Here is a 16,931-nt window from a genome sequence, read left to right on the forward strand (position 1 = left end):
TACACTTAGGTCAGACTGAAATTGGCATAGTTCTAAATTGTCTAAGCCCAAAATTATGAGTCTGGTGGCATAAGGTATTTTATTGCAGTTAGAGGAATGGAGGAACCTTCCCGTAAAATATCTCTGGACTCTCTCAATTGTATTTATGTCCGATATGCAGTGCGGGTTCCAGACAGATGAGCTGTATTCAAGAATTGGTCTAGCAAATGTTTTGTATGTTGCTCAAAGAGAGACCAAAGCTCTTTGTGGGATGAACAATTGGATACATGCTTCCATTTTTAAACTCCCAGATGTTTTGTCTTGAGAACGTCTCATTCCAGTGGAGGAATCTGGTTTCTGAAAGTGAATGTATTCTTTGTTATGTTTCTAGATCAAGGAAAAATGCTTTTTTGAGTTTTGTGGAAAATCAAGCAAGTGAAGCACTCTTCTGCAGGTCTGTGATGTCCAATCCTTTATGTTCTTATGACACTTTTGTTTTTTTGAAGTGCATGGATAAACCTTGCATGCTTTAAAAATCCAGGGAAGGACCCGAATAGTTCAGGGCAGGGGTGAAATCTATCAGGTTCTGAGAGGTTCTGGGGAACCGGTAGCGGAAATTTTGAGCAGTTCGGAGAACAGGCAAATACCACCTCTGGCTGGCCCCGGGAGTGGGGAGGGAATGGAGATTTTGCAATATCCTTCCCCCAGGAGTGGGAAGGGAATGGGGATTTTGCAGTATCCTTCCCCTGCTATGCCCACCAAGCCACACCATGCCCACCAAGCCACGCCGACCGAACCGGTAATAAAAATAAATTGGATTTCACCACTGGTTCAAGGGTTAGCCACCCTTTCATGTATGTGAGATTATGGAAAACAAACAGCCCCAAAAATTAAATGGTCAAACAGCATTTAAAAAAAAAACATTTTGAAGCTGAGGTTAGTAGGATTAGCCCCTTCCTTCCTTCCTTCCTTCCTTCCTTCCTTCCTTCCTTCCTTCCTTCCTTCCTTCCTTCCTTCCTTCCTCCCTCCCTCCCTCCCTCCCTCCCTCCTTCCCTCCCTCCCTCCTTCCTTCCTTCCTTCCTTTCTATTTTACTTTTGCAAGAGCGCATAATTTGAAGTCTCAGAGCTGAATGGCTTTTCATTGGTGCCTTTGGAGAGCCCTTCCAAAATTGCTGCACAAACACAAAATGAAAATTATATTAAATATATTATTTGTACTTAACTAATTGGCTGTACTTAATTAATGGGTTGTACACCACCTAGAGTTGACCCTTGATGAGGTGGGCATCACATAAATTTAATAAATAAGCAAAATAATTGTATTCCATTTTAAGTTGTGTTTTGTTCAAATTAATTGGATTAAGCTTTGGTCCCAGCTCCCCTACTTCAAGGAGAACATCCTTGAAGTCAGGCAAGAGACAAAGGCAGAACAAAATCCACTACATTTTATAGCAATCCCTGGCTTGCTGAATAATGTTCAATAGTTGTTCCCTTTTCTTCCTGGGTTAATTAGCCAGTTTTCAGACAAATGCATTATTATAATATCATTTTCTACATTTAAAAGAGGACTTGCTTCTATCTTTCACCTTGAACTTTCTTCAAACAGGTTCATCAACTGTGGCATTGACCAGCCCGTTCTCAGAGAGCTGTGTGCCGTATTTGAAAACTGTGACCATCTTGCAGAACTGGAGTAAGAGAGGAGTATTATCACAGTTTCACAAAGTTCTGTACTAAATTTGTGGGCGTGGGACCCGGAGGAATTCTGGGAATTGGAGTCCATACTTCTTAAGGTTGCCAAGGTTGAGAGACGCTGATGGAGAGATGGAGATGCTGAACTGGGACTAAGGAGACCCAGATTTCCACCAAGCATGGAGTTTGCCATCTCTCTCTCAACTCTACAACAGAGTTGTTCTAGTCCAGTGATGGCTAACCTTTTTGCCGTCACGTGCCAAAAGCAGGGGGAGCACGGGGTGTGTGTGTGTCATGTGCGTGTGTGCCCATACCCATAATTCAATGCGCCCCGTGCATGCGCATGCTCCCTCCGCTTTTTGCACGCAATGGCACAGTGGACCCGGTAGGCCCATTTTTCACCCTCCCCAGGCTCCAGAGGCTTTCTTGGATCCTGGGAAGGGCGAAAACAGGCTTCCCCACCTCTCTGGAGGCCCTCTGGAGGCCAGAAAAGGCCTGTTTGCTGACTTCCAGTGGGCCTGGAAGGCCCAAAAATCAGATGTGTGCGCTGGAGCGGAGCTAGGGCAATACTTGCATGCCCACCGATATGGCTCCGCGTGCCACCTGTGTCACACGTGCCATAGGTTCGCCATTACGGTTCTAATCAGTTTAAAATAAGGGAGGAGACCAGAACTGCTGCCTTGCACTCTCAGAGTGAAGAGGGGATATCAGTGGATTTGTTGATTGTAAACCTAAACTAATGGATTGTCACAGTTCTGAACAGATTATAAATTAATTAAAATAGATGATGGATGAAACAGAAAATGAATAAAGCCAGCCTGAGAAGCAACGGAGGAGGCAAAACGAAACTCAACCACCACAATAGCTACAGCTAGTCCTCGACTTATAACCACAATTGAGTTCAAAATTATATTGTTAAGTGAGGCATTTGTTAAGGGAGTTTTGCCCCATTTCACGACCTTTCTTGCCACAGTTGTTAAGTGAATCATTGCGGTGAATAAGTTAGTAACCTGGTTGTTAAGTGAATGTGGTTTTTTCCATTGACTTTGCTTGTCAGAAGGTCGCAAAAGGGGATAACGTGACCCTGGGATGCTGCAACCGTCATAAGTATGAAGCAGCTGCCAAGGGTCTGAATTTTGATCATGGGGATGCTTCAAAGATCAGATGTGAAAAATGTTCATAAGTCACTTTTTTCAGTGCTGTTGTAATTGAATGGTTGCTAAATGAATTGTTGTAAATTGAGGATTTACAGGTAATCCTTGATTTATGACCTATCACTTAGTGACCATCCTAAGTTATGACGGACCCCCAAAAACTACTTACAACCTGGATTGAAAGTTCTGATATTTTCCCTCCTTCCCACGCAGTTATATGACCATAGTTTGAGTGCTCAGCAACTGCCCTATATTTGTGGTTGTTTAGAATTACAGAATTACAGATTACCAGAGTTGGAAAGGGCCTTAGAGGTCTTCTAATCCAACCTTCTGTTGAAGCAGGTGACCCCATTCTACTCCAGCTGTTTGCAGTGTGCTGTATTTATGTGACTGATTTATGATGTTTTTGCTGCAAACAAACATTTGTTTCCAACAAAAAACACCTTATAGTGAACAATGGATTGGCTTAATTACTGCCACAATAGTTGTAATCAAAATAAGAGCAGGAAAGAGCAAAATAACAGCAGGAAAGTTCTAAAATAATTAAAATAGTTGTTACAATTATCTTTAGGAAACCAAATTACTAATTACAAAATTAGTGCATCAGGCAACTGGGAAGCTAAGCATGAATGACTTCAAGCTTGGATAAGAGATCAGGGTTGTAGAAACCAATATTGTAGACTAAACTGGGAACTCAGAACTGGGCAGAGGGATGGACTAGAAGACCTTGAAAGGTCCCTTCCAGCCTTATGATTCTTAAGATGTCATGATTGAACCATTCTGGAAGAGAGCGTGGCCTAACTACAGGTAGTCCTTGAGTTATCAACACAATTCAGGTGATTGTGGGGCTGCTGCAATGATTGTTAATGTGAAAAATGGTCATAAATCACATTTTTCAGTGCTATTATCCCTTAAAACAGTTGCTAAACTAATGGTTCTGAGTCAAGGACTGACTGTACTTTCATTTTGTTGCAAAAAAACTCACCAGTCTTCTCAGTCATCTGTAAATTTAATCATTAGAAATGCTGCTCTGAGAATGGAATCCAACTTTTCCATTGAGAACAACTTCGCACTTGGTTAAGCTTTTTTTTTAAAAAAATAATTCCTGAACCAATAGGGACATTTTAAATATATCTATCCTGGAAACTTACATTTTTAAAAATTCCTTTGTCAGTCTGTCTGGGAATGATCTTGACGACGAAGGATTAAGGTGGATTCTCGGACATTTGCCCAAGATCCAGAATTCCTGCTCATTGAAGTAAGTGTATTCAGTGTGAGAAGCAGAGGGGAAGTTATGGGATTCTATGGGAAAGTGACACCTCCCCCTTGTAACTTTATCTGTTGAACCTCAACCTGCTGTCTCCCTACTGTCACCACCATTGCATAAATCCTTCCCAGACGATGAGTGGCTTTATTAGGAGCACGCGAAAGTTGCGTCATATTCTTAGAGCTGATTAGTGCCAGTTTCTTTTTGTGTGTGTTTTAATTGGTTGAGTTTTATAGTTTTAAAAATGATTTTATATGTCTTTTGATTTTTGTTTGGGAGCCACCCAGAGTTGGTGGAAAGACTGGTAGCTATAGAAATGTTTTAAATACATAAAATAAATCTTACTGTACTCCCAAAGGTGCTTTTTACAAAAGGCCACTGGACTTTTTTGTTTTTTGCTTGAAAACATTTCACTTCTAATCCATCAAGCTTCAGTTCTGAACCGAAGAAGCTTCTTGGATGAGAAGTGAAATATTTTCAAAGAAAAAACTCCAAGAAAGTCCAATTGCCTTTTAGAAAATAAGCCCCTTTGGGACAACTGTGACCTGGATGATTGAGAATCTCGATAGACTCTTATTCTTCTCCAGGTTGTATTGGTGTTTGGGTCTCTCTCACCAGTTCTGTCATTGCTTAATGGTGGGGAAATGCTCATTTTAGCATTTCCTAGATTCACATGGTCCATTGAACCATACTTGTTCCAAATGCTCATTATTTGCTCATGGCCAATGATCAACTAAGTAGCTGTAACACATAACAGCAAGCTCAAATGTAATAAGAGCCATAAAGCTACCGTATAAACTTGTCAATTGAAATGTTGAATCCTAGAATCATAGGGCTGGAAGGAACCTTGGAGGTCTTCTAGTCCAACCCCCTGCTTGAGCAGGAATCCTCATACTATCCTGGACAAATGAGGCTGTCCAGTGTCATCTTAAAAGCCTCCAGTGATAGAGCACCCACAGCTTCTGGAGGCAAGCCATTCCACTAATTAATTGTTCTCACTGTCAGGAAATTTCTTCTTAGTTTCTGGTTGGATCTTTCTTTGATAAGTTTCCACTTGTTGCTTCTTGTTCTTTCTTCAGGTGTTTTGGAGAATAGTCATGATAAAGATAACTTTAGCCTTCCCTTAATATGCAATAGAACCGACCTAGATATTGACATACAAGTGAAACTGGGAAGTTATCAGTAATTGTTATTGGGGATTTTAAATAAGAAATTTGAATAAAAGAGGCCAGTATCATTAATTGCTTTGGAAGAAAATTATGAACACTTTTTTTATTTTCCAAAGGAAAATAATACATCAATTTTAATTCTAGTATAAGGTAAAGGTAAAGGTTCCCCTCGCACATATGTGCTAGTCATTCCTCTAGGGGGCGGTGCTCATCTCCGTTTCAAAGCCGAAGAGCCAGCGCTGTCCGAAGACGTCTCGGTGGCCAGCATGACTCAATGCCAAAAGCGCACAGAATGTTGTTCCCTTCCCACCAAAGGTGGTCCCTATTTTTCTACTTGCATTTTTTATGTGCTTTTGAGCTGCTAGGTTGGCAGAAGCTGGGACAAGGAATGGGAGCTCACCCTGTTACGCAGCACTAGGGATTCGAACCGCTGAACTGCCAACCTTTCGATTGACAAGCTCAGCATCTTAGCCAGTGAGCCACTGCATCCCTTTAATTCTACTATAAACTCAAGCATAATAGAATCTAGGAAGGTGGACTATTTTACCCTAGTAACATCTTAACCACATAGAAAAAAAATTACTGGTAGTTTTTAATAAAATCATGTAACATGCGTTGAACCTTTATGAAAAGAAAGTGAAGTAATCTGTCAATTGTCATTTCTTTCATAGAATCAACCACAATGGAATCTCGCCAGATGGAGTTCTCCTGCTTGTTAATTTCCTTGCCACAAAGGATGATGTGGTTGAAGTTCAAGCAAGGTATAACCATCAATTTGTAGTAATTTATTTTTCTTTTGGTATTATTGTGGATGTAGAAATGGGGTCTTCAGAGAAGAAAGGTAACCTAGCTACATGTTCAGAATGATTTGAAGTAGGCAGAGAATATATACTGTAAAAATGGATTGGAAGTTAACCTGCTCTATTGCAGAAGGCATCAAAAGGAGAATGGACAGAAAAAGTAATGGAAATAGATGGGTAGGTTCTCCATCATTGGACTACTTGAGTCAATTCAGTTCAATTCTGTGCTTAAATTTGAAGCAAAAGAACAGTGAGATGGGCAGTATATAAATTTAGTAAATATTTCTCCAAGGTCACCTTTGAAGCATGGAACTTGATAGATCCATCTAAACCAGAGGTCTTCAAACTTGGCAGCTTTAAGACTTGTGGACTTCTGGGAGTTGAAGTCCACAAGTCTTAAAGCTGCCAAGTTTGAAGACATCTGATCTAAACTGTCCATCGGATTCTACCCATTAATTTGATTTGGATGTATAATTGAATCATGCTCAAAGAGACTTCCTTAATCAACACTGTTGAAGCAAAAGTGGGATGCATATAAACTGGGATTTGAAGTGATGGGGTTGACAAAATTAAAAAAAGTAAAGATGATGGTGATTACAGTTCTGCAGTGAAAGCCCTCTCCCTTTTTAATGTAGATCACGTATGGGAAAGGTGTCCAACCTTGGCAATTTTAAGACCTACGCATTTCAACTCCCAGATTTCTTCTTCCAGCCAGTCCAAAGGTCTTAAACTTTCCAAGGTGGTCGTTGGCTGCCATTTTGAAGTTTTTGAAGGCCAGAATCCAACTTAGTTTCTCCCTTATATCTTGTGAAGCATTTAAGTAAGAACAAGATCTCTTTTTGCTTCCTGATATTCTGAGTTTTTTCAGATTCTGCTTTATTCATTAGAAGGTGGAAGAGAAATCCTATAATGGCTTTTGTTTGCATTCTTTAAGTTCTAGGCATATTTATTGGGGGGTGGGGGGAAACCCTGGGGATCTTGGAATAGAGAATAGTTTTAAGGTCTGAACAGAATGAACAGGCATTTCAAGAGAGCTTTGCCCTTTCCATGCTTTTTTCTCAAATTGTGTATTTTTTCCTTCTTTGCCAGTTTGTGCTCTGAAAAAATGCTGCTTATCAGACTCAAGAAACAAGATAAACCTCAAAAGATCCTGAGGTAAGTGAAATATTACTCAAATTCTCCTTTTAGCAATTTATTTTGTAAATTATTTCTAGAGTCTGTCAATGTTCAAAGCCTGTGCTATGAGAACCGCTAAGCCAGGGGTGAAATTCAGCAGGTTCTGACAGGTTCTGGAGAACTGGTAGCGGAAATTTTGAGTAGTTCAGAGAACCGGCAAATACCACTTCTGGCTGGCCCCAGAGTCGGGTGGGAATGGGGATTTTGCAATATCCTTCCCCTGCCATGCCCACCAAGCCATGCCCACTAAGCCACACCACTCCCACCAAGCCACGCTAGTAACCGGTAGTAAAAAAATTTGAATTCCACCACTGCGCATATTTGAAAGGCATGTATACATCATTCTTGATGGAATATTTAGGTAATGTCCCCTACAATACTCTTTTATTGCAATTTCCCTACTTTTAATATCCTCTACAATATAAATGACATTTAGTGCAAGATGTTGTGTGTGTTCGTTTCAACTATCCATCTGGGGTATGATTTTCAAAATGATGATGGTTGAATTCAGGGGTGAAATGTAAAATGTATTACTACCGGTTCTGTGGGCGTGGCTTGGTGGGGGGGTTAATGTGACTGGGTGGGCATGGCCAACTTTTTTTTTTAACTTTTCAGAGCATTTTTTCTAATGCTTTGAAAAGCCTCTGCCGATCAGGCAACTCAGCTGGGATCGTCAGAGACTTCTCAAAGCATTTTTTTAACCACCTCTTCGGCCAAGAGTTGCAGAAAAAATGCTTTGAAAAGCCTCTGATGATCCCAGCTGAGCCGCGGGATCATCAGAGGCTTTTTTTTAACTTTTAAAAGCATTTTTTGGCCAAAGAGGTTGTAGAAAAAATGCTTTTAAAAATCAAAACAAAGCCTCTGATGATTGCGCAGCTCAGCTGGGCAATGAGGGGGGCAGGGATTTTTGCTACCGGTTCTCCAAACCACCCGCCACTATCGCTACCGGATCAGGCGATCCGGTCTGAACCGGGAGCATTTCACCCCTGATACATACTTATCTAAGAGAAATTAGTAATAGGAATTTATCTCTTTGCTGGGGACTTAGTAAATTAAAAGCAAACCACATTCCTCACCAGGATGGCCCATCTGGTCTTGGGAAGATCACAGCAGAATGTTTATATTTATCTTTTTCTCCTTTATGAGGAGGGCAGTAGGGAGAATGAAGAGATGACTAAGCATTCACTCAGAATCCTACCCATTCATCCAAGGAGAAAACGAGTAGACAATCTCTGTGGTTTCTTGAGTTATGCGCAACAAGTCACCTGAGTTGATTTCCTGTTTTTTCCCCTCTAGTCTAAAGGAATGCAACCTCCAAGCAGAACATCTGGCACAGCTGTTGAGTAGGCTGGAAGGATGCCCTGCCCTGAGCAATTTCATGTGAGTTCATGCGATTATTTCCTAACATTCTTCTGTCTGATGGTTTGGTTAGGAGCTATCCAACCAGATTTTTTCACTAGCTTATTGTATTTGTTTCTAGATCAATCAACAATGGCCTGACAATCAGAAGTGCCAAAACTCTCCTTAGGTCTCTAAGATCAACTAGCATGCAAAAAATAAGGTTAGTAGGTATATAATCAGGGAATTAGAAAGTGTAAAGAAATTCTGCGTTGTTCCTTGTCTTATTGTTACTTCCAGCTCTGTGGAACTTTCAAAAATGAATATTGCAGTTCAGTATGAAACTATGGAGTTGTTGGTGTTTGAGTTAGATTGGTTGTTTTCAGATATTTCTTCTTTTTTTGTAATTTTTTTTTATTTTTTCCAACATAAACATAAAAAAAAAGAAATTTTTTCAAGAACGAAGTCTTGGTCCGGTTACAAATAGGTATACTAATTTAACAAATGAAAACAGATAATTTTAACATAAATTCCAATATCTTAATTTAAATCTTTCTATTATCTCATCATACATCTTAATCTCCTGCTAAAGCAAAGCTCATTTTTATATTCAATTATAAATTCAATTATAAATCATACCGGTCTATCTAAATTTTTTTTTCCATCGCTCCTTTTAACATCAACATTAATCACGAAAACAATCTGATCTATTAATCTATATATTTACCTTACAATTTTATCACCACAAATCTTAATTCAAATGTATACAACTCAATTTTAATTTCAATTTATTAATCAAAATTTCTTTCTATTTTTCTCATTTTCTAGACCCAATTCATCCTATCTTGGTCTTAAACTTTTACACAGACATCTCAAAATTTCCCATTTCATTTTAATTATCGCCCAACATTTTCTTTTTCACCCCTTATTAATAATTATTCTTCAATGTATTCTCCTCATTTTCCTCCATCACTCCACCTATTGTTTGGCTGATTTCCAGCAGAGCATATTTTGGCTGAGTTTTCAGCATATTCTCCTCCATAACTCCAACTATTATTTGGCTGATTAACAGCATTTTCCATTGTTTTGGCTGATTTCCAGCATACTTTATTTTGGCTGATTGACAGCATTCTGCTCCATAACTCCACCTATTATTTGGCTGATTTCCAGCATTATCTTATTTTGGCTGAGTTCTCAGCATATTCTCCTCCATAAGCTCCAACTACTATTCTGCTAACTGTTTTAAAAATTTCTTTTTCAATATGTTATCTATTAATCCACTGTTTGCAACTATACTCTTCCAGGGTGTATCCCCATCTATTTCTTAATATTAATCATTTCCAATATATGTTAAGTTCAATCACAATTATATTTTCCATCTGTGTACCTTAGTATATCATCTATAATTGTTAACAATTGATCATAATTATCATCCACCACTTTGTTATCAAATTAAAATTAAAACATATTACATCAAATTATGCTTTTATGAAAATGTCACTTTTAGTCACCTTAACTTCTCACTTCTATTATAATTATCTTTCTATCTTTATTTTATCATAAACACTTCTTGTTTTTATTTAAAGCTCACTTAAACTTTGAACCATTTAAAGGTTGTTTTCAGATATTTCATTTCATTACCCAATTAGGTGATAACATTGCACTGATGATATCTAATGTTCACTTCTGCATGAAGAGGTATGGTGGCTCAGTGTCTTAATGATGCTGGAGATGGTCTCAGCTTCGGCAGTTTGAGCCCTACCCCTGCCTGGCAGGATGAACTCCCATCACTCGCCTCCACTGCTGTCCACCTAACAGTTTGAAATCATGTTCTATGCAAGTAGATAGATAGGTACCACTTTGGTGGGGAGTCGAGCTGGTGCTCTGTGCAGGCAGTCAGATTCCTGGTGGCTCTGAACCTTTCCGGTTGCGGCACCCATTTGTGAGGCAGCTATGGTGGAGGGAGGGGTCGTGGGTGATGCTGCAGGAAGAGCTGTTTATCTTTCTGGTGCGAAGCCAGCTTGTTCTCTTGTGGCACACCTTGGGAAATGTGCAAGTGTGTCCTACAACAGGGCTGGTATCTTGGCAAGCCAAACTATTACTCTGCAATAGCATTGTGGTCTCCTGGCTTCTGTAACAACACCATACGCTAATAATAATAATAATAATAATAATACTTCTATGTGAATGTGGTCTAGGGTTCCTTTATGATGAAGGGGAAAACCATGAGGAACCTTCTGAGTGGAAATATGCTTCTCTCACCTCTTCTGCTTTGTCTTCTAGCATAGAAGAACCATGGGTGACACATGAAAGTTTTCCTGCCCTCCTGAGCCTGGCTGCTGAAGTCCAGGGAGAAGTGATTACCATCATGTAATTAAATCCTCTGTCTCATTTGTTGACTGTTGCTTTCTGTAGGGTAGGGTCCTATTCAGGCCCTGTGTTGGATTGCAGTTGAGGATATAATGGCTTTTGAGTAGATTGGATCTCACCCTTCCTTCCTTCCTTCCTTCCTTCCTTCCTTCCTTCCTTCCTTCCTTCCTTCCTTCCTTCCTTCCTTCCTTTAGACATCCATCTTGACAAATAACTGTCAGTGTTGATGAAGATTCTCAGTCATCCAGGTAAAATTGTCTGAAAGTTGAGTCATGGCAACTAGGCTTACTCTCTTGTTGATTTGAGATGTTTCACTGCTCATCCAAGAAGCTCCATCATTGGATGAACAGTGAAATGTTTCAAACCAACAACAATAAAAAGTCCAGTTGCCTCATGACTCAACTTTCAACAGTTTTACTTGAATGACTGAGAATCTTCACATATTGCCACACTTTTTGAAGAAAAAACCCCTATGGTTAGTGTGGGAGGAAATGGTACATTCCAACAACTGTTTTTCTAACTAACTTGTTCTGACAGATGAAGATACTTGGGTGAGCAGTGAAATGTCTGAAACCAACACGAAACTAAGTCCAGTTGCCATGACTCAACTTTCAGACAACTCTTGGGGACAAACAATCTTAAAATAATTAAAAAACATTCCAATCACAAATTGGGGAAAAAAATCAGAATTGTCAATCACTAATGCAAAGAAGGGACATGGTGGTTCAGTGGCTAAGACACTGAGCTTGTTGATTGAAAGGTCGGCAGTTCAGCGGTTTGAATCCCTAGTGCCGCATAATGGGATGAACTCCCGTTACTTGTCCCAGCTTCTGCCAACCTAGCAGTTCGAAAGCACGTAAAAAATGCAAGCAGAAAAATAGGGACCATCTTTGATGGGAAGGTAAGAGCATTCCGTGCGCCTTTGGCATTGAGTCATGCTGGCCACATGACCACGGAGACGTCTTCGGACAGCGCTGACTCTTCGGCTTTGAAACGGAGATGAGCACCACCCCCTAGAATCGGGAACGACTAGCACATATGTGCGAGGGGAACCTTTACCTTTATTTTAATGCAAAGAACCCAAGACCCAGGCATAGAAGTAGGTCTTGAGGACCTTTTAAAAGCCAAGCAGGATTGGGTTCTTTCTAATTCCCAGAGGAAGAATGTTCTATAAAATGGGCACCTTGGCAAAATAGGCTCACCTTCTGGGCCCCACTAGCTGATGTGACTAAGAATTGTGTTGTTTAAACTTGGGAATAGGCTGTTCTACAAAATCAGTGGTGGTCCTGAAGGTTCTCAGGAGATTCCAGAGAAAGGTAGCATGAGGCTTAGAGAGAATCCATGGGAAATACACTCCAGGTATTGCATAGCTGGATTAAACAAGTGGAATGTACCTTCAGGTTTTTGGGCTATTTTAAGTATAACCTTAAATCTTTCAGCCAATCTACATTTTTTCTTGCTTTTTTTTACTTTTCAAAAGGAAAGCTGGTTCCCTCTTTATGCTGGAACAGAAATTTCCTCCCCAGGTGGGGAAAGGAGAGTTTGTGGTCAACAGGTAAGCAAATCCTTTTACTGGTGTCTTCACCAAGCGTGGCTGAGCAAAGCTGGCTGAGGAATTTTGGGAGCTGAAGTCCACAAGTCTTAAAGTTGCCAAGATTGGAGACCCCTGCTCTAAGCAGTTTACAGAGTCAACCTTTTGCCCCCAACAATCTCGGTCCTCATTTGACCGACCTCGGAAGGTTGGAAGGCTGAGTCAATCTTGAGCCCGTGAGATTCGAACTGCTGAATTGCTGGTAGCTGGCAATCAGCAGAAGTAGCCTGCAGTACTGTATTCTAACCATTGCACCACTACGGCTCTGCATACAAATATATATACACAGTCTTTTAGTCGGAAGGTTTTGACCATAATTGGTTCGGGGTTTAGCATATTGTGTGAGCCTTACCTATTTGGTTAATTTATAGCTCAGTCTATTGTATAAACCCTGAAAATGAGTCCACTTAGTAACCAGATTATTCATTGTTATAAGAACTGATTTGTGTGGTTTAGCATATGAATTCAATCAAAGCTATTGAAAGCAATGTTCTATGGAGTCCCCCAGTGAATATACTCCTCAGTCTTATTTCAGAGTATTTTTAGAAAATTATTTGACTAAAGTGGGTGTGAATAAATCAAAAATAAGGATTGGGAATTCAGATACAAGGGCATGATTGAAAGAAGCTACGATTCATAAACCAATAACAAAGTGATAATCGAATGCTAAAAACAGCCCAGGGAGTGAGTTCCTGGGTCACTTTAAGCCAAAAACAAATAATATTTTGGCTTAATATTAGATGCATTGATTCTTCATTTGATTAATTGATCAAGGTGGTTTGGCTGCTCCAGGACATCTCACACACTGCTTCCTGATGCTGAAGGACCAACCTCATTTGATGCTTTGGTGCATTTTCCAGCACTGCAGAAACTTTGGTAGGTCCAATCTTAACCAAGGCACGGGATGAGTTGGCTGCCTATCTTTGTTATCTTTATTAGATTCTGGATGTCTACAGTCTTGTTCCCCCTCCTCTTGTTTGTGAAACTCTTCATCTCTTCATTTCCCAAGATTTGCTTTTGCCATATTTCTAACTTTGTCCTTAATTCTGCTTATAACTCTGTTAATTATATTTTTTTACACCACTTTATGTTTTGTATTGTAAATCTCCCAAAGTCCATTCAGATGAGTTAAATGGTGTAAAAATTAGATAGAGTGATAAATAGAAAAAGAGAGAAATAAAGTACTATAGAAGATATAAATGTAGAGAGAGATGAGAGATCTAAATAGATAAGATACTGTAGAGGATGATTATCTATCTATCCATCCATCCATCCATCCATCCATCCATCCATATATCTGCCTGCCTGCCTGTCTGTCTGTCAATCTCCATCCATCCATCCATCCATCCATCCATCCATCCATCTCTCTCTCCATCCATCCATCCATCCATCCATCCATCCATCCATCCATCCATTCCTATCTATCTATCTATCTATCTATCTATCTATCTATCTATCCATCCATCTCTCTCTCCATCCATCCATCCATTCCTACCTATCCATCCATTCATCCATCCATCCATCCATCCATCCATATATCTGTCTGTCTGTCTGTCTATCTGTCAATCTCCATCCATCCATCCATCCATCCATCCATCCATCCATCTATCCATCCATCTATCCATCTCTCTCTCCATCCATCCATCCATCCATCCATCCATCCATTCCTATCTCTCTCTCTCTCTTCATCCATCCATCCATCCATATAGCTGTCTGTCTGTCTGTCTGTCTATCTCCATCCATCCATCCATCCATTCATCCATCTATGCATCCATCTATCCATCTCTCTCTCCATCCATCCATCCATCCATCCATCCATCCATCCATCCATTCCTATCTATCTATCTATCTATCTATCTATCTATCTATCTATCCATCCATCTCTCTCTCCATCCATCCATCCATTCCTACCTATCCATCCATTCATCCATCCATCCATCCATCCATATATCTGTCTGTCTGTCTGTCTATCTGTCAATCTCCATCCATCCATCCATCCATCCATCTATCCATCCATCTATCCATCTCTCTCTCCATCCATCCATCCATCCATCCATCCATCCATCCATCCATTCCTATCTCTCTCTCTCTCTTCATCCATCCATCCATCCATATAGCTGTCTGTCTGTCTGTCTGTCTATCTCCATCCATCCATCCATCCATTCATCCATCTATGCATCCATCTATCCATCTCTCTCTCCATCCATCCATCCATCCATCCATCCATCCATCCATCCATTCCTATCTATCTATCTATCTATCTATCTATCTATCTATCTATCTATCTATCTATCTGCTAGATAGATAGTTGGCTGGAGAATTCTGGGATTAAAGTTTACCCATTTTAAAGTTGCCAACGTTGAGAAACACTGAGATGGATGGGTGGGTGGGTTGGTGGGCAGATGGATAGATAGATAGATAGATAGATAGATAGATAGATAGATAGATAGATAGATAGATAGATGAGAGAGAGAGAGAGAGAGAGAGAGAGAAAGAGAGAGAGAGAGAGAGAGAGAGATGTCACTACATGAACAAATGTTTCTCTGTGCATTGCACAAGTGCCACACATAGGAAAATAAGTCGTTCAATCACACCCCCAGACTCTTCTCGACTTGCCCTGTTTCTGGATTTCCAGGTTAACCGATGACCGGATTCCTCCCACCAGTGTTGAATACGTAGCTGAGATATTGCGACGGGGCTTTGCCATTGAAGATATTAAGTAAGTGTAAAACCTAATATGTTGGCAACTGCTACCGATTTCTAATTCCCTATTGCAAAATACAGATTTTTGGAATGAGAAAGTTCTTTGTTTTAGGATTCCTTTAAGGAGGGGCTTCATAAAGATGGTTAGTACTCGTTTTTATGACTTATGATTTATTGATGAGGTGGACACTGGTAGTCTTTGACTTATATCCACAATTGAGTCCAAAATTTCTGCTGCAAAGTGAAACAATTGTTAAGTGAGTTTTGCCCCATTTTACGACCTTTCTTGCTACAGTTGTTAAGTGAATCACTACAGTTGTTTAGTAACTCAGTTGTCAGTGAACCTGGCTTCCTCACTGACTTTGCTTGTCAGAAGGTTACAAAAGGGGCAGTGGTGGGTTCCTCCGGTTCCGCCCGGTTCCGCTGAGCCAGTAGCAGTGACGATATGACGTCACTGAACCGGTTCTGCCCCCCCGCCCCCCCCCGTCCCTACATTATTCTTACTTTTTATTTGGCCCCACCCCCCAATCTATTGCTGCCTCCTGAGTCCCAGCTATCGGCTAGAGGGAAAAAAGCTGTTTAAACTCTTGCTGCGGGGCTTCAAAGGGCCGCCCTACAGCTGATCAGTGTTAAAAGAAAACAAGTGAGTAGACCGTTGCCTGCAAAAACAAGTGAGTAGACCGGTGCCTCCAAAAACAAATGAGTAGACCGGGGGCCTCCAAAAACAAATGAGTAGACTGATGCCTCCAAAAACAAATGAGTAGACTGGGGCCTCCAAAAACAAATGAGTAGACCGGTACAGCTCTGCAAGCAGTTAAAAGCTTGGTAGACCAGTACCGCTGCTAAATCCTAAAGAATTGTCACATGACCATCAAGCCACGCCCACAAAATAAGCCACACCCACAGAACCGGTAGTAACAAATTTTAGAACCCACCCCTGGAAAGGGGATACCATAACCATGGGACACGCCAATCATCATAAATATGAGTCAGTTGCCAAGTGTCCGAATTTTGAGAATGTGATCAATGGGATGCTGCATAAGTGTGAAAAATGATCATAAGTCACTTTTTTCAGCCGTTGTATCTTTGAACAGTACATTAAATGTACTGTTGTAAGTCGAGGACTACCTGTATTCATCTTCAAGGAATGGTCCCTATTTATTGACGAGATGGATTTTTTTCGTTATTAATTCTATTAATCTAGAATTAGATTAAAGCCAATCAAAGTTCTTGATGCAATATGTCTACTTGCTCTAAAATTTCCTTATGATGAGAGCTAGGAGCTGCTAGAGTTTGCCCCAGTGAAGGAAAGGCCAGTAAAATTGTCTACTGGTCTGTAATGGGTTGCTGGGCTATTTTTGAACAATGGTTTGCCGGTCTTAGAGAAGACTGCGCCCAGGTTTGATGTTACTTCAGTCAATGGGCCTCCCAGGAGACTGATAGACCTGTATTCAAAAATATCCTAAGTGACTCATTTTTGATGGGGAACCTCCATCCTGTCACTTGGGCGACTGCAAAGGTGGCCCAGTTCTCCATCCCAGTCACCCACCATCCTTATCTGAGGCACGTGTGGCAGTTGGTGACAATTTTTCTCACCAACAGCTGATTCAGGAGGAGAGGGAAACTAGCCTATGAAAGAGAAGGATTAGGGAGGACATGAATGGAATGGGAATGGGAATGGGAATGGGAATGGTA

At 40.5% G+C, this 16,931-nt stretch overlaps 1 protein-coding gene across 2 annotated transcripts in view; it reads left to right on the forward strand.

Annotated features, from left to right (window-relative positions):
• NLRC5 (NLR family CARD domain containing 5) overlaps positions 1–16,931 on the forward strand; it is an 84,434-nt gene that overhangs the window by 45,535 nt on the left and 21,968 nt on the right. For both annotated transcript variants that reach the window (XM_034425499.3, XM_034425500.3), the window contains exons 25-35: positions 371–433; positions 1,586–1,669; positions 3,997–4,080; positions 5,930–6,019; positions 7,148–7,213; positions 8,531–8,614; positions 8,715–8,795; positions 10,856–10,942; positions 12,423–12,497; positions 13,308–13,409; positions 15,169–15,252. In XM_034425499.3, coding sequence (XP_034281390.2) covers positions 371–433; positions 1,586–1,669; positions 3,997–4,080; positions 5,930–6,019; positions 7,148–7,213; positions 8,531–8,614; positions 8,715–8,795; positions 10,856–10,942; positions 12,423–12,497; positions 13,308–13,409; positions 15,169–15,252 — 900 coding nt within the window. The remainder of the gene's footprint in view (positions 1–370; positions 434–1,585; positions 1,670–3,996; positions 4,081–5,929; positions 6,020–7,147; positions 7,214–8,530; positions 8,615–8,714; positions 8,796–10,855; positions 10,943–12,422; positions 12,498–13,307; positions 13,410–15,168; positions 15,253–16,931) is intronic.

This window comes from Pantherophis guttatus, chromosome 11, assembly GCF_059756535.1.
Source record: "Pantherophis guttatus breed Tessera chromosome 11, ASM5975653v1, whole genome shotgun sequence".
NCBI lineage: Eukaryota > Metazoa > Chordata > Lepidosauria > Squamata > Colubridae > Pantherophis > Pantherophis guttatus.